Source organism: Anabrus simplex, chromosome 1, assembly GCF_040414725.1.
Source record: "Anabrus simplex isolate iqAnaSimp1 chromosome 1, ASM4041472v1, whole genome shotgun sequence".
Taxonomy (NCBI): domain Eukaryota; kingdom Metazoa; phylum Arthropoda; class Insecta; order Orthoptera; family Tettigoniidae; genus Anabrus; species Anabrus simplex.
The window spans coordinates 1554412033-1554440015 of NC_090265.1; the positions used below are offsets into that span (position 1 = coordinate 1554412033).

Here is a 27983-nt window from a genome sequence, read left to right on the forward strand (position 1 = left end):
ATGCAAGGATATACGATCTTGACAAGTCAAAAGAAAAGAGTCTGAGGGATTGTTTCAAGGAACATGTTGTACAAGGACTAAATGAAAAGGCTGAAGGAAATGTAAGAAAGGAAGAATGGACAGTCAATCAATCAATCAATACTGATCTGCATTTAGGGCAGTCGCCCAGGGGGCAGATTCCCTATCTGTTGCTTTCCTAGCCTTTTCCTAAATGATTTCAAAGAAATTGGAAATTTATTGAACATCTCCCTTGGTAAGTTAATCCAATCCCTAACTCCCCTTCCTATAAATGAATATTTGCCCCAGTTTGTCCCCTTGAATTCCAACTTTATCTTCATATTGTGATCTTTCCTACTTTTATAAACGCCATTCAAACTTATTCGTCTACTAATGTCATTCCACGCCATCTCTCCGCTGACAGCTCGGAACATACCACTTATAATACCAATATAATGGTCTGTTATTGGACATCATAAATTTTCCAGCTAACTCATTCTTGGTTGCCTGCATTTCGCCCTCGTGTGCTAAGTGAGGCTCGTCAGTTGGGACTTAGCACATCACCCAAGACGCAAGGCTAGTGCATACCGTGGAGGCCACTGCATAGGCTATTTGAAGCCATTTTTTAAACTTTTATTATGTAAATTATTTCAACCCCCCTCATTTTACATGAGGATGGCTCAAATGAGCCGAAACATGTTTGAATTTGTTTACTCCGTCTAATGATGGAATATATGATGTATTGAATTAGGAGGATACTCTCATTTTTTTCACCTGTGTAAATTGCTGAATGGTACAGACAGAGTTTTGGCGAAGGAGTATAAGAAGAAAATAAATTAATACAATATAAAAGTAATGGAGTGCAGTCGAACAAAGTGAGGTGATGCGGGAAATATTAGATTAGGATATTTAGTCTTAAAGGAAGTAAATGAATATTGTTGCTTGTGTAGCAGAATAACGAATGATAGCAAAAGAAAGGAGGACATGTAATGAAGACTAGCACAAGCAAGAAAGGTCCTTCTTAGGAAAAGAAATTTGCTCCCTTTTTGATATAGGAATTAGAAAGATGTTTTTTAAGACTTTTGTCTGGAGCATGGCATTATATGGAAATGAAATATGGATGATAACTAGCCCAGAAAGGAAACAGAAGCATTTAAATGTGGTGTTACAGGAGAATGCTGAAGGTGAGATGGGTTGATTGAAACACGAATCAAGAAATACTGAAATGAATTGGTTTGCTGAATTATGTTTACAGTGCACTATGTCTTCTGGTATAAGCTAGAGCAATTTTGTTACTTTCATTGATTTGTCTCTGTCTTATCCTTGGCTTTGACAATATGAAAGTGACTGAGGTATGAGTGATGCTAGTAATGCCATTCCTTATGCAGCCAGTCCCTGCTATGAATGGTATGAAAATGTTGCTCATAGGGTCGGTTGGTACATGCATTTTGGTGGGTTGGCAGACCGATATATTATAGCAACTGTGGGCTCTGTGAGAAAAGCAATGGGAAACTACCACACTCCTCATTTCCCCAGTATGCCTTTTCAGTTATGCCTAGGCCATCTATGACAGCTGATGGCGGAACTGTTGAGGATCCAACCAGCCTTAGGACTGAGGAATGAACATGCATACATACAGCACAGGCTAGTATGGTATGGACAGCTGCATCAAACCAGTTTGTGGACTGATAACTTGAGAAGAATAAGAATAAGAAGAACTACAACAACAACAACAACAGCAGTTTGACAGAATAATTACCCTTGTTTATAAATGTGTTAAAATTGGAAGTACGGTATCAAAATTTTATTTTGAGAGACAAAGTATAATTTACTTCCTTTTTTTACAAAATGTTTATTTTTGAAAGTCAATTAAGTTTACTTTATGTTTATATGCATGTTCATCTTGGGAATTTTAGGTGAAACAGTCTTTGACATGTCACTCTTTGGGGTGAACACTTGTCTGACCTTGCTGTTCAGTTACTCTGTCACATCTGTCAGGGCAGTTATTCGGCTCACTTGCAGGTTAACTGCCTGGATCCAGCCAGCGAACATTTAAGCTGTTCAGGTATTGGTTAACCCACCTTTGAAATAATACTCTAATGATGTTTGAAATGGGCCAGGATAGTCTTTGGTGTAAATAGATTGGATGAAAGCAAATCAGACTAAGTTTGCAAATCTTGTTGCTCAAGAGCTGAAAATGCACAAAAGATCGAATAAGAATAATAATAAGAAAAATAATTATCTTTGTACAACATGTTGATATCAGAAGATACCATCAAAGAGTCTGTAATAAACTTTTAAAGTTCTTGTACAGCTAAATCTGCCACCCGGGCGACAGCCCTAAATGCAGACCAGTGGTGATTGGTTGCTTGCTTGATTGAGGACATATCACCTGGTTGCACTCTGCCTGTACATTTTGTTGGAATTACCTCCTTGATAAAGACAGCGCCATCAGGAAGTATTGCACTGCAAAGTTTGTTATCTTTATTAGCTGTCCGAGAGTCAACCAGAGGAACAACTCCATCTTAGTCCCGTATACCTGGCCACGATATTTGTTCTGGAAAAATCTTCAAATCCCTCTTGATCATATAAGTTGATTTGCTTGATGTCCAGTATATGAATATTCACAGCAGAGGGGAAACATCCCAGTGGGGCTCTGATACAAGAATGTACAAATGGGGCAGCAATGCTGCCCATTGAAGTCACTGGCATAATCAAGTGTGCATGGATGCCATTTCAGAACCAACAGTTCTTGCTTCCTCTCATCATGAGAGTTCTTCCATATTTGCAACTCTTTATCAAACCTTGATTGATCTGGATTTATTACTTGATCTAGGGATGTGTGTACCATACTAATTGACTTCTTTCAAAATCCATGAGCTATTTGTTCAATATCAGTAGCATCTATAAACAATCACTTGCTAACTTTGTGGGTTATCTTCTGATAAGTGATCTTATTCCTCTTTTTGAACTTCTTTGCCCACATGCTGTCAGCCTTAAAAGGCAGAGTATTGTTTGAATCAGTTCTCTTCTTTACATTCATTGCCCAGATTCTCAAGACATGATCGTGTACAGTAGCATTTTCTCATCTCATTTTAATGAAATGTTCAACACTTCCAGTTTATCCTGTCCTGTATGGTTCTTGTACCTCTGAGACATTCTTTTTAGCCTGTTTTCAGAGTTTCACAAGATGCTCTCATTCTTTATTTTTCTTTCCTGCAATATGACCGTTTTAAAACTCACACAAGGTGTTATATCAATATTGCTAATCCAGCAGGACATGGATGAGAAGGGTCAAACTTTCCATCTATTTCTGCCATCTGTTTTTCCATATAATTTAGACATCAGACATCCATTAGAAAATTCTGTTTCAGATTTTCTTGGAGGTGATTGTTCATAAGAAGAAGAGCTACTGCTTTCCAGGATGTTGGTCACTGTTGATATTGATTCGTGCCTTTGCTGGCAGGACCTAGTGTTTACAGTGCACTATGTCTTCTGGTATAGGCTAGAGCAATTTTGTTACTTTCATTGATCTGTCTCTGTCTTATCCTTGGCTTTGACTAAATGAAAGTGACTGAGGTATGAGCGATGCTAGTAATGCCATTCCTTCTGCAGCCAGTCCCTGCTATGAATGGTGTGAAAATGTTGCTCATAGGGTCGGTTGGTGCATGCATTTCAGTGGGCTTGGCAGACTGATATGAAATAGCAACTTCTGACTCGGTGAGGAAAGCAACGGGAAACTACCTCACTCCTCATTTCCCTAGTACGCCTCTTCAGTGATGCCTAGGCCATCTATGACAGCTGATGGCAGAGCTGTTGAGGATCCAACCAGCCTTAGGGCTGAAGACTGAACATACATACACTACTTACTTCATCATATGAAGTCCCTTCATCGATTACAAGTGTACTTACTTTATCAGTGACAATTTCTTCTTCAAAGAGCTGTTTCTTCATTTATTCAAAACTAAAATGTTCTTCTCTTGAAGGCGTATATTCAGAAGTACTAAAGCAATCCACCAACAGTTTCACAGTTACTAACTACAGTAGAGTCTCGATTATCCGACCTAAACGGGACCTGGAGTATGTCGGATCAGCGAAAATGTCGGATAATACAGAATTACTTTGAAAATTAACTAAAACAAACAGGAAGGCCATACTGTATTACTAAAACAATAACATGTTCTACAGCACTCTATTCATTGAATTATCAGTTCAATTGTACAGTACATGCAGTACTGAACGAAAACATTCCAAGTATCTTACGAAAAGAAACTTGCTAACAATCAAGGATGAAAGGAGTTTCTGCTGATATTTCCTCTTCAGTGTTTCCAGCACACCTTGGTCCACTGGCTGGCATAATGACATCACATTAGGAGGGAGGAACATGAATTTGATGTCACCACTTCTAAGTTGCTGTTCATTTGGGTGTGATGGAGCGTTGTCTACTTGAAGAAGAGGTTTTCTAGGGAGAGTGTTTGAAGCTAGAAATTTTTCTACATCTGGAACAAACTGTGTAACAAAACAGTCTTTAAAGATGTCAGCAGACATCCAGACAGCCTTCTGATTCGTGTAATGGACTGGAAGAGCATTAACAGAAATATTTTTAAATGCCCTAGGCTTCTTTGCTTTACCAATCATAAGCAATTTCCCTTTTAAGTACCCAGTAACATTACTACAGGCAAGAACAGTAAATCTTTCCTTGCTACGCTTGTAGCCAGGTGCAGACGTCTCGGCTTGGGCTGCGAGAGTTTTTGATGGCAGCATCTTGAAATTTTGCCCAGTATCATCACAATTAAAAATCTGATAATCGGTTAATCCTTCAGCAAGTATTATTACTTGACATTCCTTTCTAAATTTCACAACCTCATCGGATTTAACTGACAGTTTTTCTCCACAGATATTAAGCTGCCTAATGCCGTACCGTTTTTTCCACCGATGAAGCCACCCAGCACTGGTAGTAAATTTAGGGCCTCTTTCATTAAACTCCTTCTGGAAATACATCGCCTTTTCTTGCAGAATGGGGGCAGATATTGGCAGGTCCTTTAGTCTCCACCAAAAGTTCAAAATTAAGTCTACCAGTGTCGGATAACACGGAATGTCGGATAAGCGAAGGTTGGTTGAGCGAGACTCTACTGTATCTCATTGTACAAAAACACCGTACACTACAAATAACAAGTAAACAAACCTTCACATCTAATACATGAATGAGTCACCCTACCTGATAACACAGTCTACAGGGAAACTAGAGCAAACAGAATATGCACACTCATCATCCCCTTTCCCCTGCTCCACAAGCCCATAACAGTGCTCCATAGCAGCTTAACGTTTGCAAGAAATCATTGTTTATGATCGTTGATACAACTTGAACAGTCTTGTTCTATTCTCTGTGACAACTACCGGGCCTATCCTTGTTAGTAAGTTGAGAAAAGTGAGAAGGGAATATACAAATGAATCTGAGAAATAAAACTTGATGAAGATAAAATTTAATATCATATTAAATATCATTAAGATAGTATATTTTTTTCTCAAAATGTTTTACACTTACTCATCTTCATCTTCATTGAATGTTTCCTTGGAAGTTATGAAATTCCTCTTCCTTGAATCAGATCTTGAAGAGCTTCTGCTTTCCCTACAAGACGAAAATGGAGGAATTTTTTAATTAGAATGAATAAAGAAAATACCAGTAATATCTATAGTGACCATGAAGGAGCAGGAAAAAAAAAGAAAGGATTCCAGTGTTCCTAACATTGCAATCAAGAAAACTTTGATCCTCATTTCTGAGATAGGTTGAATGAACTTCCAGGCTATGTGCTTCTGTAGACCTCATTACAGCAATCCAAACATTATAGAGAACAGGCCACTAGGAGAATGGGCTTAAATTTGAATGTCTTGCCAGTGTAGATGACAATCTTCTTTGCAAAGAATCTTGATGTTTCAACCAAACATAAGTCCTGAATGAAATTGCAGAAAAGGCAAAGTTACAGCTATCCTTAGAAAAGACCAATTTTCCTGAAATTTACACGAAAGATCCCACCTGGACAAGGAAAATCAAGTACTGGTATGGTGATTATGAAACAAATTAACAAGTTCGAGTATCTTGGTGACATTCTGCTGAAAAGACAGTAAGTGAAAAAGGAAAAAGGGAAAAGCAAATTGGATAGATTTTCAATCAATCAATCAATCAATCAATCAATCAATCAATCAATCAATCAATCAATCAATCAATCAATCAAGATCTGCATTTAAGGCAGTCGCCCAGGTGGCAGATTCCCTATCTGTTGTTTTCCTAACCTGTTTTTTAAATGATTGCAAAGAAAATGGAAGTTTATTGAACATCTCGTTTGGTAAGTTATTCCAACCCTTAACTCCCCTTCCTCCTCCTCCTCATCATTTCCCTTTATCCAGCTGTAGCCGGGTAGGGACAAATATGGTTCCTCTCCACTTTCTTCGGTCTTTCCACCACTTCTCCTCTAACACTATGTCCCAGTCCAGGTTTCTTTGTATAATACTGCGTTGGATTGTGTTCTTCCATCTCAAGTGTGGTCGTCCACTGCCTCTCCTTCCTTGGATTTGCATTTCCATCACCTTTTTTGGCATTCCTTTGTGACTCATTCACTTTATATGCCCAAACCATCTTAGTCGGCTCTTCTCTATTCTATCATTCATTTTTTCCACTCCAATTTCTTGCCGAATTTTCTCATTCCTTATTTTGTCTCTTCTACTCTTCCGTATCATACTCCTCAAGAACTTCATTTTGGCTCCCTGTATTCGACTCTCACCCTTCTTTGTCATTGTCCAAGTTTCTGCTCCTTAAGTTGTTATGGGTACGTAATGCATCTTGTACATAGTATCCTTTGCTTCCATTGGCACATCTTTGTCCCATAACATCTTTCTTACACTATGATAGAAACATTAATTCACTCCCTATGTATTTGAACGTTTCCAGTACTGCGAGGAGCTTGCCTGCAAGTCTACTCTGACCTTTACTTTCTTTCTCCCCTCTAGTCATAACAAGAGTTTTACTATTTTCTACACTTATTTTCAATCCACATTCTTTGATCTTCCCATTCACCACATTCAACTGTTCTTGAACCTTCCTGTCATCTTCTCCCCAAATCACAATATCATCTGCAAATAACATCATGTTCATTTTTCTTCCTCCATATACTGCTTTTGCTGTTCTCATGATGTCATCCATTACTATTGTACACAGGATTGGTGATAAAACACTTCCCTGTCTCAGCCCACTAGTTATTTTGAACCAACTTGTCCTGTCAACTTGTGTTTGCACGCAACTACAACACTCCTTACACAATGCCATGAGCATTTTTATTAATCCCTGTCCAATTCCTTTTTGCACCAGACTGTCCCAAACTTTAGTCCTGGGGACACTGTCATATGCCTTTTCAATGTCAATGAAAGTCATCACCATATCATTCCCGTACTCCCATTACTTTTCCATTAGTTGTCTCATAATGAAAATGGGCCTATTGTTGACCTTCCACTTCTGAAACCAAACTGATTTTCCTGTATCTGATTCTCAACCCTCAACCTTATTCTACTTTCCAGTATCTTTTCCATTATCTTAGCAACATGGGATATTAGAGTAATTCCCCTGTAATTCTTCAAAACTTTCTTATCTCCTTTCTTGAAAATTAGGATGATTATACCATTTTGCCAATCCGCAGGGACCTCCTTATTCTCCCAGACATTTGTGAGAACCTGATATGTCCACTGCAGGCCTACAGCTCCAGATGCCTTTATCATCTCCACTGAAATTTCATCTATTCCAGCAGTTTTTCCATTCTTCATCTTTCTTACTGCCATTTCAATTTCATTCACTATAATTTCTTTATCCATTTCTTCATCAACTAATTGCCTTTCCTGGTCGTCCATTGAATGACTCATCAGTTCTTATGTTCAGCAGCTTCTGAAAATATTCTCTCCATCTATTAACTCCCCTTCCTATAAACAAACATTTGCTCCAATTTGTAGTCTTGAATTCCAACTTTATCTTCATATTGTGATCTTTCCTACTTTTAAAGACACCACTCAAACTTATTCATCTACTGATGTCATTCCACGTAACCATCTCTCCACTAACAGCTGGGAACATACCACTTATTTGATATTATAAATTTTCCAGCTAACTCATTCCTGGTTGCTAGTGTTTTGCTCCAGTGTGCTAAGTTGGGCTCATCAGTTGGTAAATAGCACACCCAGCAAGACGCATGGTTAGTGCAAACCGTGGAGGCCACTGCGTAGGCTACTTGGAGCCACCAGCAGTGCCAATGCACTATGAGAGACTGTCTCAGTACCAAATATTGATGACTGCCTGGCCATCAAATTTACTCATTCGGGACAAATATTTCAGATTCCCTATGGGAATCAACAACTATATCAACATATCACTTAGTCGAGCAGCTCGTCTCCTTTCTCCCAAGTCTTCCCAACCTAAACTTGGCAATTTTTTTGTAACGCTACTTTGTCGGAAATCACCCAGAACAAATCGAGCTGCTTTTCTTTGGATTTTTCCAGTTCTTGAATAACGTAATCCTGGTGAGGGTCCCATATACTGGAACCATGCTCTAGTTGGGGACTTACCAGAGACTTATATGCCCTCTCCTTTACATCCTTACTACAACCCCTAAACACCCTCATAAACATGTGCAGAGATCTGTACCCTTTATTTACAATCATATTTACGTGATTACCCCAATGAAGATCTTTCCTTATATTAACACCTAGGATCTTACAATTATCCCCAAAGGGAACTTTCAACCCATCAACTCAGTAATTAAAACTGAGAGGACTTTTCCTATTTGTGAAACTCACAACCTGACTTTTAACCCCGTTTATCATCATACTGCCTACTGTCCATCTCACAGCATTATCGAGGTAAGACAGTGCGAGCACAACTGTTTATTTAAATGAACACCTAAAAAAACAGAACCCAAATCTATATTGGCTAGCCAGAAGTACGAAACACTCCATGAACTACAGATTTGCTTGGACCAAGAACGGGAAGATTTTCATGAGGAAAAATGAGGACAGCCCCATACAGCAAATCAAGACTGCAGTTGACTTGCCAGCAGCTCTTACGAAGCAGAGAGACTGAAGATTCAAGTTAGGTTATGTATACCTGAGCCAAGTGATTCATAAATATACTTACATTGAAGTTCTCTCTCGAAGTGTGCACCAAGCAATGACAAATAATAATACTAGACAACAGGCTATGGATATGAAACCAGATCATGAGTTAGGGCTTACAAGATGATATCACCAAAGGCATTGTAAACACTCCTCAAGACTTGAAAAAATGAATCCACTATACTGCAGGAATGAGAATTATGCACCTGAATATAAGTGGCACGATAACAAATTTTGAAAGCATGGTAGTTACATTGAATCAACTGGACCATAAACCAGACATTATAATACTATCTTAAACCCAACTCATTATTGATACACCCTTCTCTATTTTAGGATATAATTTCTTCATACCCCCACAAAATTCTATACATGACAGTTTAAAGATATACACACATGTAACCTTCATACAGAATGTTGCAATATCTACAGTGAAAACCCTAAAAACAGCCAATGGTAGCCAACTCAACTTAAAATATAATAAAGAAAGTTACTTGACACTTGCTATGTACAGACCACCCTCCACAAGCCCAAAGATATTCATAGAAGAACTAGGAAATACCGGTACACTTCAGCAGCTACCTGCAGCCACACATTATATAATAATAGGAGATATTAACATAGACATTTTAAACCCAACTGGTCAGTACGCTCAAAAAATAAAAATTAATACATAAACAACTTAAGTGCTAATGGTTTCATTTCATATATCAACTCTGCAACAAGGATAACCCAAAAATCTAGAACATGTATACATCACATACATGTTAAATCCCATAGAATAACAATTTTGAGTCATATGTTCCACATACCAGTATCGCAGATCACAGTCCTATTTTTCTCATACAAAAACAATCCCAGAAACATCATATACCACAAACGGAAGGAAAAATACTGAACAATGTAAGAATAAATTATGAAGCTTTAAATACAGCCCCCCAAGCCGGGCTGAGTGGCTCAGACGGTTAAGGCGCTGGCCTTCTAACCCCAACTTGGCAGGTTCGGTCCTGGCTCAGTCCGGTGGTATTTGAAGGTGCTCAAATACGACAGCCCCGTGTCGGTAGATTTACTGGCACGTAAAAGAACTCCTGCGGGACTAAATTCTGGCACCTCGGCATCTCCGAAGACCGTAAAAGTAGTTAGTGGGACGTAAATCAAATAACATTATTAAATACAGCCTTAAAAAAGGAAAATTGAGAATCTGTCTTGAATGAACATGATGTCCACAAAGCGACCGGTAGTTTTATGTGACTATTAACTCAACATATCACTGAACACTGTACTAACACAAGACATGTAAGATCAAAATTCAGAAAGATAACACCATGGATCACAACTGGAATCCTAACTTCCGTTAGAATAAGGGGCAAATTACACCAGACAATTGTAAAACAAAAGATGAGGTCCTCAAATAATGTTGAGATCACAAACACTATTAAGAAACATAAAATGTACTGAAACTGGATAAACAGGCTCATTAAAGTAGCAAAAGAGAAGTACTATTCTAATAAAATTATGTCAAGCTCAAACAATTCTAAAATCCTATGGAAAAGCATAAATGATATAACATGTAGAAAGGAGAAAAGAAATTCAGATATAGACATCATAAATCTTACAACCAACTATCATTGCAGACAAATTTGTAGATTATTTCAGTGACATAGGTTTAGAACTTGCTGACAAATAAAGAATACCAGCAAAAAACCTAATGACACATGCACATATGACATTCATGCAATACCTCAACCAGAATCAATCTTCTTTTTCTTCCCATAACAGAAATAGAAATAATGAATCACATAGCAGCGCTAGAAGATAACTCAGCCAATGGCTATGACAATATCTCAAGTAAAACACTTAAAACAATTAGTTCACATATTCTACAGCCTCTGCAATATATTTTTAAACTTTCACTAATGAAAGGAGAATTTCCAGACCCATTCAAAATTGCTATCATAGTACCAATCCATAAATCAGGCGATAAGAGAGAGTTAAACAATTATCGCCCAATTTCTCTCACAACCCACCTTTCAAAATTACTAGAGAAATGCATTAAAACCAGATTACTTAATTACCGGAATAAGTATAACATATCATCTCCAAATCAGTTTGGTTTTAGACCAAAAATTAGTGCTCAAGATGCAATATTCTGCTTAACTGATTATTTGTATAAAACCATTGATAGCTCCAAAAGGACTATTTCTATATTTTTGGATTTAACAAAGGCATTTGATACCGTAGACCACAATATACTCCTTAGAAAACTTGAAAAAGTAGGCATTCGTGGAATTCCTCAAAATCTAATTAAAAGCTTTCTTTCTAAAAGAATACAAAAGGTAAAAATGAAGGATACTCTGAGTAAGAGTGCTCAAGTAAAAATCGGAGTATGCCAAGGAATAGTGTTAGGACAAATTCTTTTTCTGTTATATATAAATGATCTGTGTGAGCTAAACTGTAATGCAAAAATTAACTTGTATGCTGATGACATGATAGTCACAGTCGCGGATGAAATTTGGGAGGACACCGTCAACAGAGCTCAAGAAACCCTAGTCATAGTCCAGAAATGGCTAAACAACCACCTACTTGTTTTAAATGAAAATTAAATTAAATTCCCCTGCTTCTCGCATAATAAAACAATGCAACCCTCAGACAACCTAACACTAAAAATCCACACACCAACTTGCAAAAATACTGAATGCTGCAACTGTTATACTTTACAGAAATCAATAAATGTTTCACACCTAGGGACAATTATAGATAGTTATCTGAAATGGAATTTTCATGCATCAAATTTGATCATTAAACTTCAGAAACTTATTTATATATTTTACAGAATTAGAAATGTTATTTCAACAAAAGCCTTGAAGTCTGTATACTTTGCCTTAGTTCAATCGCAACTGCAATATGGAATTAACAGTTGGGGTGGAATACTCGATTCACACTTGGCTCAGGTAAATACATGCCAGAACTACATACTGAAAGTCACATACAAAAAGCCACTGATGTTTCCAACATATTAACTGTTCCAGCAAAGCATGGTGTTGAACATACGGCAGCTATTTTGCAGTCAATGACCCTATACATGCATAAAAATGTCAAGCTCTTCTGCAAAGAACACAAGTCAAAAATTTGCAATAGGCTGCAAGACAGAACTGGAATAAGTATACCACGCCAGAACACTTTACTTGGACAAAGAAATCTAAGTTGTCTAGGGCCATGGATATACAATGCATTACCTGTGGACGTGATCAGTGGAAATCAGAATACCCTGAAGGAAGGGCTATTCACATGGCTCATTAACAATAAAAGTAGATCAACTTATAAATTTCCATTATAATATTTAAATCAACTAGCACACTATTCCTCTCTACTAAGAAACCAACCTTCTCCTTAACCCATGTCCCTCCTTTCAAGTTTCTGTTTATTACACCAAATGCAGAAAAACAGTTCATAAAATTACTGTAGTCAAATATCACCAAAATGATAATGGAGTAAATGATATTCACTAGATGCCATGATGTACATGATATAGCTATTGTATTTTTGAAGCCCACACGCAAGTTTACCTTATGTGGGATTCACCCTGTATATTTACTACCTCTGTATGTATATATAAGATATTGATTGTGAATAAAAATGTTTAAATTTAAAACAAATTTAAAAAATAAAAGAAAAGAAAAAAAATTCAGTTGCTCACAATCTTGTAATTTATTGCTCTGTAGAGAATAACATCATCTGCAAAAAGCCTTATCTCTGATTCCACTTCTTTACACATATCATTGATACATATAAGAAAACATAAAGGTCCAAAAATACTGCCTTGAGGAATGCCGCTCTTAATTATTACAGGGACAGATAAAGCTTCGCCTACTCTAATTCTCTGAGATCTATTTTCTAGAAACATAGCCACCCATTCAGTCACTCTGTTGTCAAGTCCAATTGCACTCATTTTTGCCAGTAGTGTCCCATGATCCACCCTATCAAATGCTTAGATAGGTCAATCGCGATACAGTCCATTTGACCTCCCGAATCCAGAATATCTGCTATATCTTGCTGGAATCCTACAAGTTGAGCTTGCATGCAATGCATGTCAAACTGACTGGCCTGTAATTTTCAGCTTTATGTCTATCACCCTTTCCTTTATATACAAGGGCTACTATAGAAACTCTCCATTTATTTGGTATAGCTCCTTCATGCAAACAATAATCAGATAAGTACTTCAGATATGGTACTATATCCCAACCCATTGTCTTTAGTATATCCCCAGAAATCTTATCAATTCCAGCTGCTTTTCTAGTTTTCAAGCTATGTATCTTACTGTAAGTTTCATTGTTATCATAGGTAAATTTTAATACTTCCTTAGCATTAGTCACCTCCTCTATCTGGACATTATCCTTGTAACCAACAATCTTTACATACTGCTGACTGAATACTTCTGCCTTTTGAAGATCCTTGCATACACACTCCCCTCCCCTTATTCATTAATGATTCCTGGAATTTCCTTCTTGGAACGTGTTTCTGCAGGTTCTACAAGGTGCCAGGAAATATTCTCTGCAGCGCCTACAAGCCGCTGTGCGAGGCTGCATCAGCAGTTAAGCTGGCAGCATGGCTGCTGCTGCTTGTATCAAAACAAACAACAAACAGTAAACTTTGTACTCACCACACCAATTCATAACAGATGCTGGAAGTATTGTCTTTTTGTTCGAAGACACACTTCAACAGGTCTACACACATTGTCGAAGACTTTCACTAAAGTTTCTTGCATAATGGACTGATATACTTGGACTTCACAGCATTATATCGGAAATTTCATCAAGTTTTTCGTTGGTAAAGAGCATAGGTCTGCCTGTTCCCAGTACATCGTGGATTGAGCAGGTCACATGATATTTAGTTATCAAATCCCGAATGGTATCCCGGTTTGGACACTTTGAATTAGGAAATCATGCCTGAAATTTTAGTTTAACATTTTCTGTAAACCGATCGCCTTCGCGAAAAACGTATTCCACCAAAAAACTCTCTTCAGTAATAAACATTACCACGTGTATTCTGTTGCACTATTTCAATAATCTATCTGAATGTTCGTTCACTGCAATACACACCGACTATTTCAACAGCCCACAGCTAACACGTGAGGCTCTTTCTGTACTGCTACCCTGTTGACCTTGGCCTGTCGGCAAGCGAGCGAGGGTGACATATGTGACATCATGCTGCCAACTAAACTGCTCATGCTACCTTACCCAGCAGCACGCAGGCACTGGAGAGAACATTTCCTGGCGCTCGTTAGAAAGCGTTACAAAAGTACCTATACAGACTCTTCCATTCTTTCACTAAAATTTGTATGACCATCAATTATGCTTGCCATCATGTTATCCTTAGCAGACTTCTTTGCAAGATTCAATTTCCTATTAAGTTTCTTCAATTTCTCCTCACTTCCACAGCCATTCCTAACTCTATTTCTTTCCAGCCTGCACTTCTTTCTTAGTCTCTTTACTTCTCTGTTATAATATAGAGAATCTTTACCATTCCTTACCATCTTTAAAGGTAGAAACCTATTGTCACATTCCTCAATAATTGCTTTAAACCCATTTCAGAGTCAGTTTACATTTTTTTTTTTTTTTTTTTTTACACTGATCATAGTTACTTTTAAAAATCTCCCTCATGCCTGTTTTATCAGCCATATGGTACTGCTTACTAGTCCTAATATTAATACCGTCCTTTCTTTCACATTTATTTTTAACTATGACAAAAACTACTTCGTGATCACTAATACCATCTATTACTTTGGTTTCTCTATAGAGCTCGTCTGGTTTTACCAGCACCACATCCAGAATATTCTTCCCTCTAGTTGGTTCCATCACTTTCTGGATCAGCTGCCCTTCCCTTATTAACTTATTTGCCATTTGTTGGTCATGCTTCCTGTCATTTGCATTACCTTCCCAATTGACATTTGGTAAATTGAGATCACCCGCTACAATCACGTTCCTTTATCGTTTTGCACATAGCTGATTATCTTATCTAATAATTCTGAACCAGCATCAGAGCTACCCTTTCCTGGTCTGTATACTCCAAAGACATCAAGTTGCCCATTATCTTTAGAGATGAGCCTTACACTTAGAATTTCATGTTTGTCATCTTTAACTTTTTCGTAGCTTACAAATTCTTCTTTCACCAGAATGAATACTCTCCCTCCTACCATTCCTAACCTATCTCTATGATACACACTCCATTTCTGCAAGAACGTTTCTGCATCCATTATATCATTTCTCAACCATTATTCAACTCCTATTACATTATCTGGTAAGTATATATCTATTAAATTACTTAATATTATTCCTTTCTTTACAATACTTCTACAGTTCAGCACTAACATTTTTATATCATCCCTATTTGACTTCCAGTTCCATGTTCCCTTATCACCATTCCCTAGGCCACCCCGTTTCCCTGAATGTACCTCCCTATAACCCTTCTAAACAAATTTCCTAACTTATATGTACCACTGCGGTTTAAGTGAAGGCCATCTGAGTGCAGATTCCTATCTCTTACCCACCCATTAGGATCTAGAAATCTTACTCCCAGTTTCCTACATACCCACTCCATAGTCTCATTTAAATCACCAATCACCTTCCGGTCAGTATCCCTCCTACACAGTATTCCATTGATAATAATCTCTGCTTCCTTCAACTTCATCCATGCTGCATTTACCAGATCCCACACATCCCCAACTATGTTGGTACTTATACCTGCTTGTCTTACGTTGTTAGTACCAACGTGAAACACTACCACCTTCTCCTTTCCCTCCTCCTTCTCTTCTACTTTCCTCAACATCTGCCTTAACCTTATTCCTGGATAACACTACCCTGGTACCCTCTCCTCCACACACTTTCCTGACATGTCTAACAATGGAATCCTCCATGACCAGAGCCTCAACCCTACTCACCTTATTTGATCCCTCCCCTCCTGGTCAGTCCTATCTTTCCTGACAGCTGCAGAAGCTACTGTCTCCTTTTTCTCCATACCACGACCCTTTTTCACCTGTCTTTTCCTATCCATTACTCCACATTTCCTTTTCCTACCTTTTCCCTTCCCCCTACTTCCACACTTCTCAGCAACAGTTCCCTGTTCCTCATCTTCCCTCTGTTGTTCTACCTGCAGTGATTCATATCCATTACTCACAGATACCTGTCCTGAATTCTGATCATGAATGGAACCCTTAACCTGCAATCTCCTTCCCCTTAACCCCTCAGCGTACCAGCCATTTAAAGAGCTTCCTACCCCGCGGCCCAATGAGATTTCAACTATGCGCGACTGAAATACATTGATTCACTTAAAGCGTTACTACAAGTATAAGAGTAGCCGGATATTCACGAAATCTGGAATTCCTTATGATAGAACTATGTATATGCAGATAATTACATAATTGTTTCACATTACCTTAGTAATTTTGTTTCATGTGATACGAGTTAGAAACACTCCGAGACAGAGACCCAAGTCACACTCCTGGCAGCAGTACACCGACGTCTCTGAGGTTTGGATTTCTCACTCTTGGGTGCTAATTTCCTGATAAAATGTCTTTCTATCAACCTTGGAACTGTATTATCTGATGCGTGCCGGCCTTCAATATTTTGTTCCCGGCCGAGCGAGCATATTTTGTGAACAAACCTTCCTCCAGCTGAACCCGATAAGATAACTGCTCAAAATTTGTCCCTGTGACTTCTCTGAACATTATTAGAGAATTTAGGAATCCGAATTCACTGTTGAAAACTTCCCTTTGACCTATATAATAATCCATAGTCTCCTAGGAGAAATTTCCAAGTACTGGTTCCTCGTCATCGTCACTCTCATCATATACCACTGTATCCGCCACAGCCACATCATCTATATCATTATCACCGCTACTCATACTGCCACTACTACTTCCGACTAAACTTTCATCTGAATTATACAATATTTCAAGCATGTTACTGTCAGTCAAACCATGGCTGGGGCTAGCCATTGAGCACGGTACGTCATACGGACTGATGAAGCTGCAGCGAGACCAAAAGCAGCAGGACAAAACTGAATGAGGGGAATAACATTTATGATGAAACAAACCAACTCAATACATATTTCAGATAAAAGGTCGAGACATCGTCTTTCAAACTAGATATATACCATGAACAACTGGTTCTCGTATCGTATGACAGAAAGCAGCACTAACTCATGCCTACACAGAGCGCTCGTGTAGAGTTATGAAAATATTACAAGCCGAGAAATAAAGACAAATATAATAAATAAACTGCACTCTCAATGTAAAAATAGAGCAAAGAATATCACGCAAAAAGACAAACTTCTCAGAACATCATTTCTTTATTTTATTCTGTGGGAAAGAATGAAGCAAACAGACTTTAGAAAAAGTAGAGGTTAGTGCCCCCCTTACTTGACAAATATTTATCCTTGCAAAAACAAATACATTTTAATGATCTTCAATTCTTATTTACAACACTGATAAACCCAAAAATGTCTTCTTGGAAACAAAACAATTTGCATATCCATAACTCCAAAACTCTTCACACTATAGCCGAGTATGTGAAACCATGTATGGGTCTATACCATGTATAGAGGTTGCTGCTGAGGGGTTAAACATTATACCACCTGGCTTCTACAATTACCCCCTTTCCCTCCCATCCCTCTTTTTCACCTACTGTATCCTGTACATTGAGGGAGGCCTGCTTTTCTTCCTGTCCTCAGAGAATCCTAAGGAGACTTGACTTATCTAGCCAAATTCAAGCACTATAGATTAGTTGTCAAACCAGAAAGTTTATAGATGTCAAACAAGTAACATATCTGTTACTTAGAACACTGATAACAAGTGAAAATGAAAACCTACAACCTATTTTCCAGTCACTGACCGGGTCAAGGATGTAATGAATGAAGCAGATATAGGCTGTTAGTACGATGGGGTCGCCACTCCCAAAGTGATTATTAATGAATGATAGATGCTATGAAATGATAATGGAGAGTGTTGCTGGAATGAAAGATGACAGGGAAAACTGGAGTACCCAGAGAAAAACCTGTCCCACCTCCGCTTTGTCAAGCAAAAGTCTCACATGGAGTGACCGGGATTTGAACCACGGTATCCAGCAGTGAGAGGCCGACGCGCTGCCGTCTGAGCCACGGAGGCTTCACTGATAACAAGTATACTTCTGAAATTAAAAAAGGACAGAATTTGCTAAACAAACCTTCCTAACTAAGAAAGGTATTTTGACTAGCAGGCACATAGGCAGTAAGATAAAGAATCCTTCTGAAAAGTTCTTCATGAATATTGTGATGTTATACGAGTGTGAAAGGTGGACAGTTGGGCAAAAGGAAACCACTTTATTAGAGGCAGTGGAAATTAGGATTTGAAAGAGGATCACTAGAATGAGCTGGACTAGTAGGATATCAAGTCAAGTTTTAGAAGATGTGAATGAGAAAAAATACTCAGTTAAAAGATGGAAAACTTGTAGGCCACCTACTGAGACATGAGAGGTTCTTCACAAATATTTTTGAAGAAAAAGTGCTGGGAAAGAGAGGAAGAAGGTTGTGATGAAGTAAAGGGAGGTACTACAGGAAAATGGATAACAACAGAGAAGAAGAAGAAGACTAATGGAGGAAAGCTTTATATTCATAATATACAGTAAAATGAAATTAAGATAAGGCAGGCTACATACCTCCAACTCTTCAAGTCTTTCCAGCAGTCTCCTCGATCCTTCGCTTCCCGTTGGCATAATACTTCTCGCATAGGATTGTAAATATCATCAATCTCACCAATTTTCATTATATTCCATCTCGTATTAATTTCCGTCCTGAAAGAAATGCAATTCACAAGGTTAAAGAAAGAAAATGCACCATGGCAGGACCTACTGAAGACCTAGTAAACCTATGATCTACTGACCAAAGGCTATAGCAATATAGACCACCCCCATTATATTACAGATTATGATACTGTGTATGACTAAGAACTGTTTCATTTCTGAAACAATTTTTACCCTGTTATATAAGTGTGTTATACCTCTCTTCTCAGCATTTCAGCAGGGATATTTGGATTAATTTGTAACGATGACTGCTTGATCAGACAACTTTGTTAAGTGAGGAAGTTCAAACAGTTGTTTTCAGTAGTGTCATATTTATAGAGAGATGGAAAGGTTAGACTGTGTGTGCTGCTATCCATGCACTGTAATTGTTGAATCACTCATTGAGAGAAGTTCTACCTGAATTAAGCCTGACTTCAAAATCAGTATTTGAACATCAAGAGTAATAGCTCATCTGCTAAGTGTTGGACTGTCATTCAGTATTTTTAATGAGCATTTACAGGGTCTAAAAGGAACTATCAATGAATGACAATGTAACCAATTTTATACCTTGTAGTCTCATTTTAACTTTACGATCTTTTCTGATGATACAACATTATGTCTGTTAAAATATTTGAAAAAATACTTTTTTGATTTTAATGTAGGCAGGTCACTTGAAGTGTATATCTGTAACTGTTCCATTTGACTTGAGTTCTTAGTTTATAACTCAAAATTAGGCAAGTTATTTAAGAAATAGTTTTAAAGAGTTTTTTTTTTAAATTCATCGATATATCTACTGTTTTTTCTCTTTAGTTGAAGGTATCTCCTACAGAGATATGAAACATGTCCGTTTGATGCTGTTCTAAAAGGGAATAAAATAATTTTAAGTATTGTAAAGGTGATATTTTACCTGAAAAAATCTTTAACAATTATGTGCTATATTTCGAGCTGTCAGTGGAGAGATGACGTAGAATTACATCAGTAGACAAATAAGCTTGAGCGGATCTTCTAAAAGTAGAAAAGATAATATGTAGATAAAGTTAGAATTCAAGAGGACATATTGAGGCAAATATTTATTTACAGGACAAGGAGTAAATTATTGGAATACATTATCAAGGGAAATATTCAATAAGTTTCCAAGTTCTTTGAGATGTTTAAGAAAAATCTAGGTAAACAATTTACAGGGAATCTGCTACCTGGGTGATAGCTCTAAATGCAGATTTTTGATGACTGATTTATCATTGAACCTAAGTTGCCCATCCTATGTAGCAATGTTTGTCAACTTCCAAAAGGCCTAAGACAAGGTAGATGGCCAGTCTTTCTCTCACATACTCACTGAATAGGCACTAAACAACAAGACCTTAAACCTTGTGAAAACAACTCTGACCAACACCACAGCAAAAGTCAAATTCAGAGAGGAGCCATCAAGGAGCTTCGAGATCAGAACAGGTGTTAGACAGGAGAATAGCTTATTTCAAATCCACTTCAACTGCCAACTGGAGAAATCATTCGTGATTGAAAATAAGTTACAGAAAGGACAACCTGACAGTCAATTGCCTGGCCTTTGCAGATGACCTCACATTCCTTGCACCCAGTGTGGAAGAAGCTACACACAAACTCTTCTTCCTCAATCAAATAGCAGCTAAAGTAGGACTGAGAATTGCCATTAACAATACAAAGTTTGTCTTTTATCGACCTCGCTGTTATTGGGCATTTATCTCCGCAACTTCTGTTATTTTTTGCTTGGCTGGGTGGCTAATCATCTTTAACTACAACTCCCACTGACTTCAAGCAAGCATATAGGCTGACTCCGCACTGGCAGTTGGCCTCCCCATTTACGATCCTTTGTTTCCTACCAAAATGATCACCACCGCTACCACCATAACCTTTGTCCGCATCTGTCCTTCTGTCTCTTGTCTTCTCATCCTTCTCTGATCGTGTCCTCTTTTCTCCTAATGCCACCGGACCACCCCAGTCATCTTCAACTGCTTCAAGACGAACTTGGCACACCATCAGTTACAACTGCCAATGCATCTCTACCTTCGACGCCCAGTTATCTTCAACAACAGTCACTTCAAGATGCACCTTCCTCACCAGTTATGACTGCTGACGCACCTCTACCATCGACACCAGCGCCCACTCCATTTCACCCAAGCATGTATAGCTGCGTCATCTGAGGTTTCGACCCTTCCATCTCGGTATCTACAGAAGCAGACGTCCGCCATCTTCTCATCAACGGAGTATATCTCTTCAGGCATCGACATCAAGTTGAACCCTGATGCTCCCCTCCTCGAACATCTCTTAGACCCACACGACATCGCACCCGGCCAGCCCCTCCTCCACAATATTGATATTCTGTTTGCCCACCTCCTATCTCCATTTGTTCCTTCTTTCTCAGACTTTTCACTACTTTGTTAAACCAGATCGCCATTACACTCCTCCCCAATCAACTGCACCCTGGCACTCTTGTATAACCCCACTCATTTTTTATGCATCCTCTCTCACAAATCCCCTACCATTCCTAACACCATAGCCCCATTCATCTATAACACCGAAATATTGTCTTCACTTCTCCCGGCCCAAGAGAGAGCATAACTCTCTAGGGAGCTCGCCCTGCCCTTCTGGTGGTCAATGATAACTCAAGAAGAAGAAGAAGAAAAACTAAGTTCATCATCACCATCAGAGATGCATCCAACTTGATCCCACTGGGGGACACAGTAATATAAAGAACTAACTCCTTCAAATACCTCGGAGAATGGATAACCCCAAACATCAGTGAGGACTTGGCCATGAACAACAGGTACACCAAGATGGAGAGAGCTTACCATCTGTGTAAGGTCATGTACAGGCCTAAATTTCTCTCTCCCTTGACCTCACACTCAGATACTGCAGCACCATTAGTACAGACATCTCTGAATGCCTGAACATGGTCAGAAAGAGACAATTCCAAAAACTGGAACTAAAGGATTGCAAGATCCCGACAAAATCATGGCCGCCATCAGAGAGGAAGGTCAGAGACAAAACTTCCTTCTATAATAGTGATTGGCAAAAGAGTTTGTTATTCCCTTGCAATCTATGTTGTTTAAAGATGCTTCCTTAATGTGAATCAGGGCAAAATTATTAAGCCTGTCTGAAGATTCCCATTCAAAAAGCTGCAGAAACATATCTAACTTTATCCAACTACTGTCACATACAGTTATTTAAATCACCATTTTGATGGAATCCTTCTGCTGCAATGTAATCACAGATAACATCTTCAATAGGTGTCTGCCAAAGAACAGAATTTTGACATGGTTCTCTGAAATTACAACTAGACCTAGTCTTCACTTGTCATCCTAATTTTCTGCCCTAGGCTCAGGATCACTTTTAAAAGTACTGACATCACAGCTACTAGCATTTTCCATAATATCACCAATGATTTGTCACTCCATTGGACTTACTTTACCACCATGAACATCAGTATTAACACAATTGATGTCCGCCAAACTCTTATCGTTATTTGAGAAACATGGCTCGATGGTATCACTAATCAAATTGATTTTTACACATTTCCTAGCAAGACACTAATTTTACCATCACCATTGGTAGCAGATGTGTATGTAAGTACTTTCCACATTAATTTCTTAGATCTAGAGGGAAACAGTGTTTTAATTTTTGGAATATTCCTAAGAAGGACATTTCCCTTTTCATTCTTTTCAGACCTATTTCTCCATAATGGCTAGCACTAAAACATGACCTGTATTTATTAGCCCTCATTAGAAGAAAATACTCTTTAGGTTATAATTTATAAGGATGGCAGTAAATTACTTCCAAAGCCAAGAAGGACTGAAGAACCACTGATAACAAAAGGAGGCAAAGTCAGTCACATCCGATGCTAGTGCCAGCAGACTTAATAGGATTGTTCTCTCCATAGTAATTAATAACTCGCCTAAGTACACGCATTGTCAAAGAAAGATTATATTTTTTTGTAATATCTGAAGCCATCTCGTTTTGGTTTCAACTCAATTAATTTATAACTGTTAGGTTCTTCAGTCTACCAAAACTAATTTTGATTAATAAATTTATAAACTGCCTGAAGAAAGAAAATATATGGCAGCATTATTCAGTATTGTACTTTAAAGTGTTTCTTTTTCAAGTATAATACTGAGATCACACAGCAAGAAGGAGCTGTCGGAATCGCATGAAACTTTATATAGATAGTTGTAATGTTGAATTAAGTGAACAGAATATCAGAGCAAAAGGTTGGTTTATTGTGGAAAACTGAATACTTGAAATGAGCTATTACCCCATGGGTCCACCTCTAGCATGGATACAAGAAATGATATGAACATGTATGCATGCATACAATTTTCATATTGTTACATGATAATGTGACTGTCAGCCCTCATGAAGTACCCTTTGATATCTCCTGGAAGGGATGAGTGATTCAGTCTGGGGAGCTACCAGCCATCCTGCAGGCACATGAAAATCTTTGCCTATATTGTCTCGTTCATCTGGTGTCTCCGTGAATTTTCTGGAATGTGAAACTAGAACACTCATATTCTGGCCGCTTCCAGAAGACGCTAGAACTTCATCACCAGGGATATCAAAGCAGGCTCACCTCAAACAACAGAGTTGGTGTTGGGTTGTATTGGCGTGTCAAGTGATGTGTGCCGAGTAGTTCAGTCTGTGGAGCAGTCATGTGAGTTGATTGTGCGAGTTTAGCCAAGCGTACAGTTGTTATGATAGCCAACATTCATGCGTTCAAACCTGATTACATATTACTGCAGTATAAAGTAACTGTAGTGCAAGCAAAGGTGAAGTTGAAGTTGAAACATGTTGGTCAAGAATGTGGAAGGATCTCTCATTCAATAATAATAATAATAATAATAATAATAATAATAATAATAATAATAATAATAATAATAATTGTACCAGGCGGTACACCTCCACGCCGCTTATTTAAACTTTGCGCCAGTTGAAACTCCCCTACTGGGAGAAGTCTGAACTTTGTCTTATGTGTTAATTTTCAAGTTACCCTGAAGATGCCACTACTTGGAAATTTTGAAGTTTCTGAACTGTGTTGTTTTCGATGTATTTTGTTTTGCTTGTAGTAAGAAGTGTGAACATTCTCTTCTAGAGGACACTACTGAAGAACTACAACGGTGCACCCTAGTGTGAAGTGAAAGAACTGTTTTTGTTGAGAAAATTTAATTTCAAAAGTTTGTTCTTTGCTAAATTTCTTTCAGTCATTGTTTAAGTTGGCAATATTAACCCTTTCTTTCCCCTTTGTTTTGAATTTAGCCAATCCCGAATTTCTCGAATTAATTTTCAACCAATAATATGTTTCTTCTTCGTATTGTGTAGGGGGTTTCTTGGTGAACCAATAAAATCCTTGGGGGAGGGTGTTCTCATTCCAAAAACGCCTCGAACTTTCCGCGAGAGTATATAAACTGCTGATTTTCGGGTCTCGAGGCCACTTCAGTACCATCTTTCAGTGTGTAAAGTACATAGCAGGGGGCGGGAAGCGCCTCTTTCTTCGGGGAGCAGTTCAACACCAAGGTAATGGCCTTTTAATAACTTCTTTTCTTGCTAGCTCAGCAGTTTAACTCTCGGGGCGGGTCCGAAGCGTCTCTACCATGTAACTTTCCCTAAAATGTAAAGACTCTTAGCCTCTATTCTCTTTCAAAACTTCATATTGGGATAGAGAGTGCTTAACCCTCTCGATCTCCTACTCATATTGATCTGAGGTGAACTTATTTTTCTCAACCGATTCCGTAACAGTAATGTAAATTGTTTCTTTCTTAAGTCACCGCTTTAGTATGGGATTAGCCCTTGCATTAGCGGCCTAGTGCCAGATTAGGGTTTTAAACAAGTGTATTAGGAGTGCAGATCGCCTCCTCTCAATTGTTATTTTAGAGGTCAAGTAATTAACCTTTTCTCACTTAATAGACCTCAGTAGGTTGGGTATGTTACCCCTGTGTATATGTCCTTAGAGGACAACTTGAAGGTGGAGTTTGGTGTGGCCTTTGATAGGCTTAAAGTTGAGAGCGAGTGGCTCTTTTTTGAAAACTGAGTGTTGTATGCCTCGAGGAGGCTTTACTGTGTAATTTGGAGCAAGTGCTCCTGGGCTTGATTGGGGTCTTCTGCACCTTTGTTGAATTCTGCATATCGTAAAGTTGGGCTAATTGCTCAGAATTGTGTGTCTGGCTCTCGGAGCCCAAATCCTGTAATTGTACATTCTCGATTAGTGGTTTTGCTACTCTGTACCTGCCATTATTGTTATTTCTTGTTTTTTGCTAAGAAAATATAACCTTGTTAAATTTTACATTAACTTTAATTTCGTAGTTTGAGACCCGTTCACACCCGCACCTTCTTTCACCTCTACCTACCACAAAAATACGGTAACAAGTGGTAGCAGAGCGTGGTTGAATGGGTCTCAATTTAGCCCCTTTTGACGGCTAAACTTTGTTTTGATTCGAACTCTAACAATTTTCTCTGTTGCTGGAATTTTTTGATTTTTTTTCTGTTTCAAAATTGTTTTGTCATCATGCCCGGCCCTCGCAATGTTCTCCATCTTAACTATTTGCGCAAGGAGGAGTTGATCTATGAATTAACTATTAGAAATGTGCAGTCTGGAGGCACGGTTGCAGTAGACACAAACAAGCTTAGAGAGTCCCTTGATTTGCCCATTTCCATCCCCACTTTGGGAGACAAAGAAATTGACGACTCTCTTTCCACGATCATCGAGAATATTACTGGGCTAGCATCTGTAGTTAGTTTTTTTGACGAAAATGATCCTTCTCCTAATCAAATTAAGTGTGTGCAAGCCAGGCTATTTCATTTTTCAAATAGAGTTAACGATCTGTTGTCTCTAAAGTTGAATGACGTTCAGAGGAAGGAAGCTAGTACGGTGCTTGAAAATATTTCTGAATTATCTAGTAAGGTCACTCAATTGTTAACTGGGGAAGTTCCTCCCAAAACTGATCTACCCGCTACGGTGAATGTAGGTAGCGAGGAAGAGCCTCCTAAGGGAGAAGTTAATAGGATAACCGTTGGAGCTCAAACGATCTCTGCCCCATTGGACAACAAGTCTGAACGCCGTGCATCGTTGAATAATGTACGTTCTGAATTAACTTCTTTGCCACTGAAACCTTTACCTACTATGTCACCTGGGTTCAGCAGCTTGCCTCATCCATTGGCAAAGTTGCTCAGAGGTATCTCGAAGTTTTCGGTTAACACTACCAATGAAGTTATTTCTTTCTTAAGGTTTTTAGTTGAATTTCAGGATCATGCCCTTGTTTTTTCTCTTTCTCCATGTCAGATTTTGCAAATCATCTATCCCTATGCAATAGGTATTCTTTCAGACAAAATAGTAAGAGCCATAGCTGAACAGTCATCTATTGAAGATTTTCACGCACACTTGCTTGCAAATTTTATTCCTGCTCGCGCGAGGTCATCTCTGATTCAGAAGTACTATTATCGAGTACAGAGATTGGATGAAAATCTGGCTGATTTCATACAAGACATTAAGTTTTATACTAGGGTTTTTCCTCTTCATTTTCCTGAAGATCAGATTGTACAGGCTATTGTAGAAGGAATTTCACCATCCTATAGGTCATATTTGTGTTTCGCGGCGTGCCCGCAAACCTTCTCTGAACTTGAAGCATTGGCCGTCTCAGCGGAAGGAGTTAGATACGCCGATTCCTTGCGTGTCGCGAAAGAACCCCCGCCTTCTTTTAGTAATACTCGGCCTCCACCTCGCCGATCAGTCACGCCTCGTAAATGTTACGCTTGCGGGTCGCCTGACCATCTTCGGAACAAGTGTCCATTGATCAAATCTAGTAGGGCAAATAATGGAGCTGGCTCATCACAAGGCTGCTTTAAATGTGGGGCTTTCTCATATATCGCCAAAAATTGCCCAAATTCAAATAGCACCCCCTCCTGCTCAACTTCTGGTGCAACTTCCACCAATGTCACTAATAATAAGTGACTAGCGGCCTCGGCTGAGTCGACTAATCCCTCTTCCCGAGGCTCAGCCCCTGGTAAACAGGTCGAAAATTCAGGGAACGTTCAATCTGCAAATCCATCATTTGAATGCCCCAAAGTGTGTCTTAGGATTGCGGCGGATACCCCCGCACCTGTTCCTTTTCTTAAAATTGACTTAAATAATGAGCCTATAACAGCTCTATTAAATTCAGGCAGTGTTTGTTCAATTATTTCGGATCAATGGTATTCAAAATTGAAATCGGTTTGTAAACTACCTAACTATGGTTCATCTCCTGTTCAATATGTTTCGGCTAATTCATCTCCATTAGAAATTCTCGGTTCTGTAAATGTCAAAATTCGTATTTTTAAATTTACATGGAAAATCAAATTGTTTGTGGCTAAGCACTTGTCTTGCCCCATCATATTGGGAGCCGACTTTATTTCTCACACGGGTCTTGTGCTCGATCTTCAGAGTAAGTCGTGCACATTCAAATTTGCTTCCAATTGTAAAATCCCCTTATTAAAATGTAATTCTGCGTCATGTTCATCTATTTCGCCTACCCAGGATGAGATGTTGTTAAACCTTAGACATCTACCTGAGGAGCAGGCTGATAGTATTCGTAAGTTGTGTCAGTCGTTTCCAGAGGTGTTCTCTGATACTCTTGGTGTTACTGACCTTATCGAATACAAAATTGAGGTCACGGATTCGATTCCTGTCCGTTTTCCACCTTATAGGCTATCTCCACCTAAAATGAAGGCTCTGAAAGAAATCATCGATCAGATGTTGAAGGATGGTATTATTAGGCCCTCTAAGTCGGCGTATTCTTCGCCTATTTTTCTAGTCCCGAAACCCCAAGGGGGCTTCAGGCCTGTCATTGATTATAGGGCTCTCAATCGGAAGGTGATGTTACAATCTGTGCCCCTTCCCGATCTTCATTCTTGTTTTTCATGGTTCCGTAAGGCCAAGTTCTTCACCATCTTGGATTTGAATCAGGCCTACAATCAAATTCCCCTGGCTGAAGAGTCTAAACATCTTACAGCGTTTGCCACGGATTGGAA

General features: G+C 38.6%; 1 protein-coding gene across 1 annotated transcript in view; it reads right to left on the reverse strand.

The window, feature by feature from the left end:
• The window catches only part of LOC137498543 (repetitive organellar protein-like), a 278597-nt gene that overhangs the window by 205116 nt on the left and 45498 nt on the right, over positions 1-27983 (reverse strand). Inside the window, exons 2-3 of the mRNA XM_068226217.1 lie at positions 18837-18971; positions 5543-5626 (exon numbers count right to left, since the gene is read on the reverse strand). Of these exons, the coding sequence (XP_068082318.1) occupies positions 5543-5626; positions 18837-18971 (219 nt within the window). The remainder of the gene's footprint in view (positions 1-5542; positions 5627-18836; positions 18972-27983) is intronic.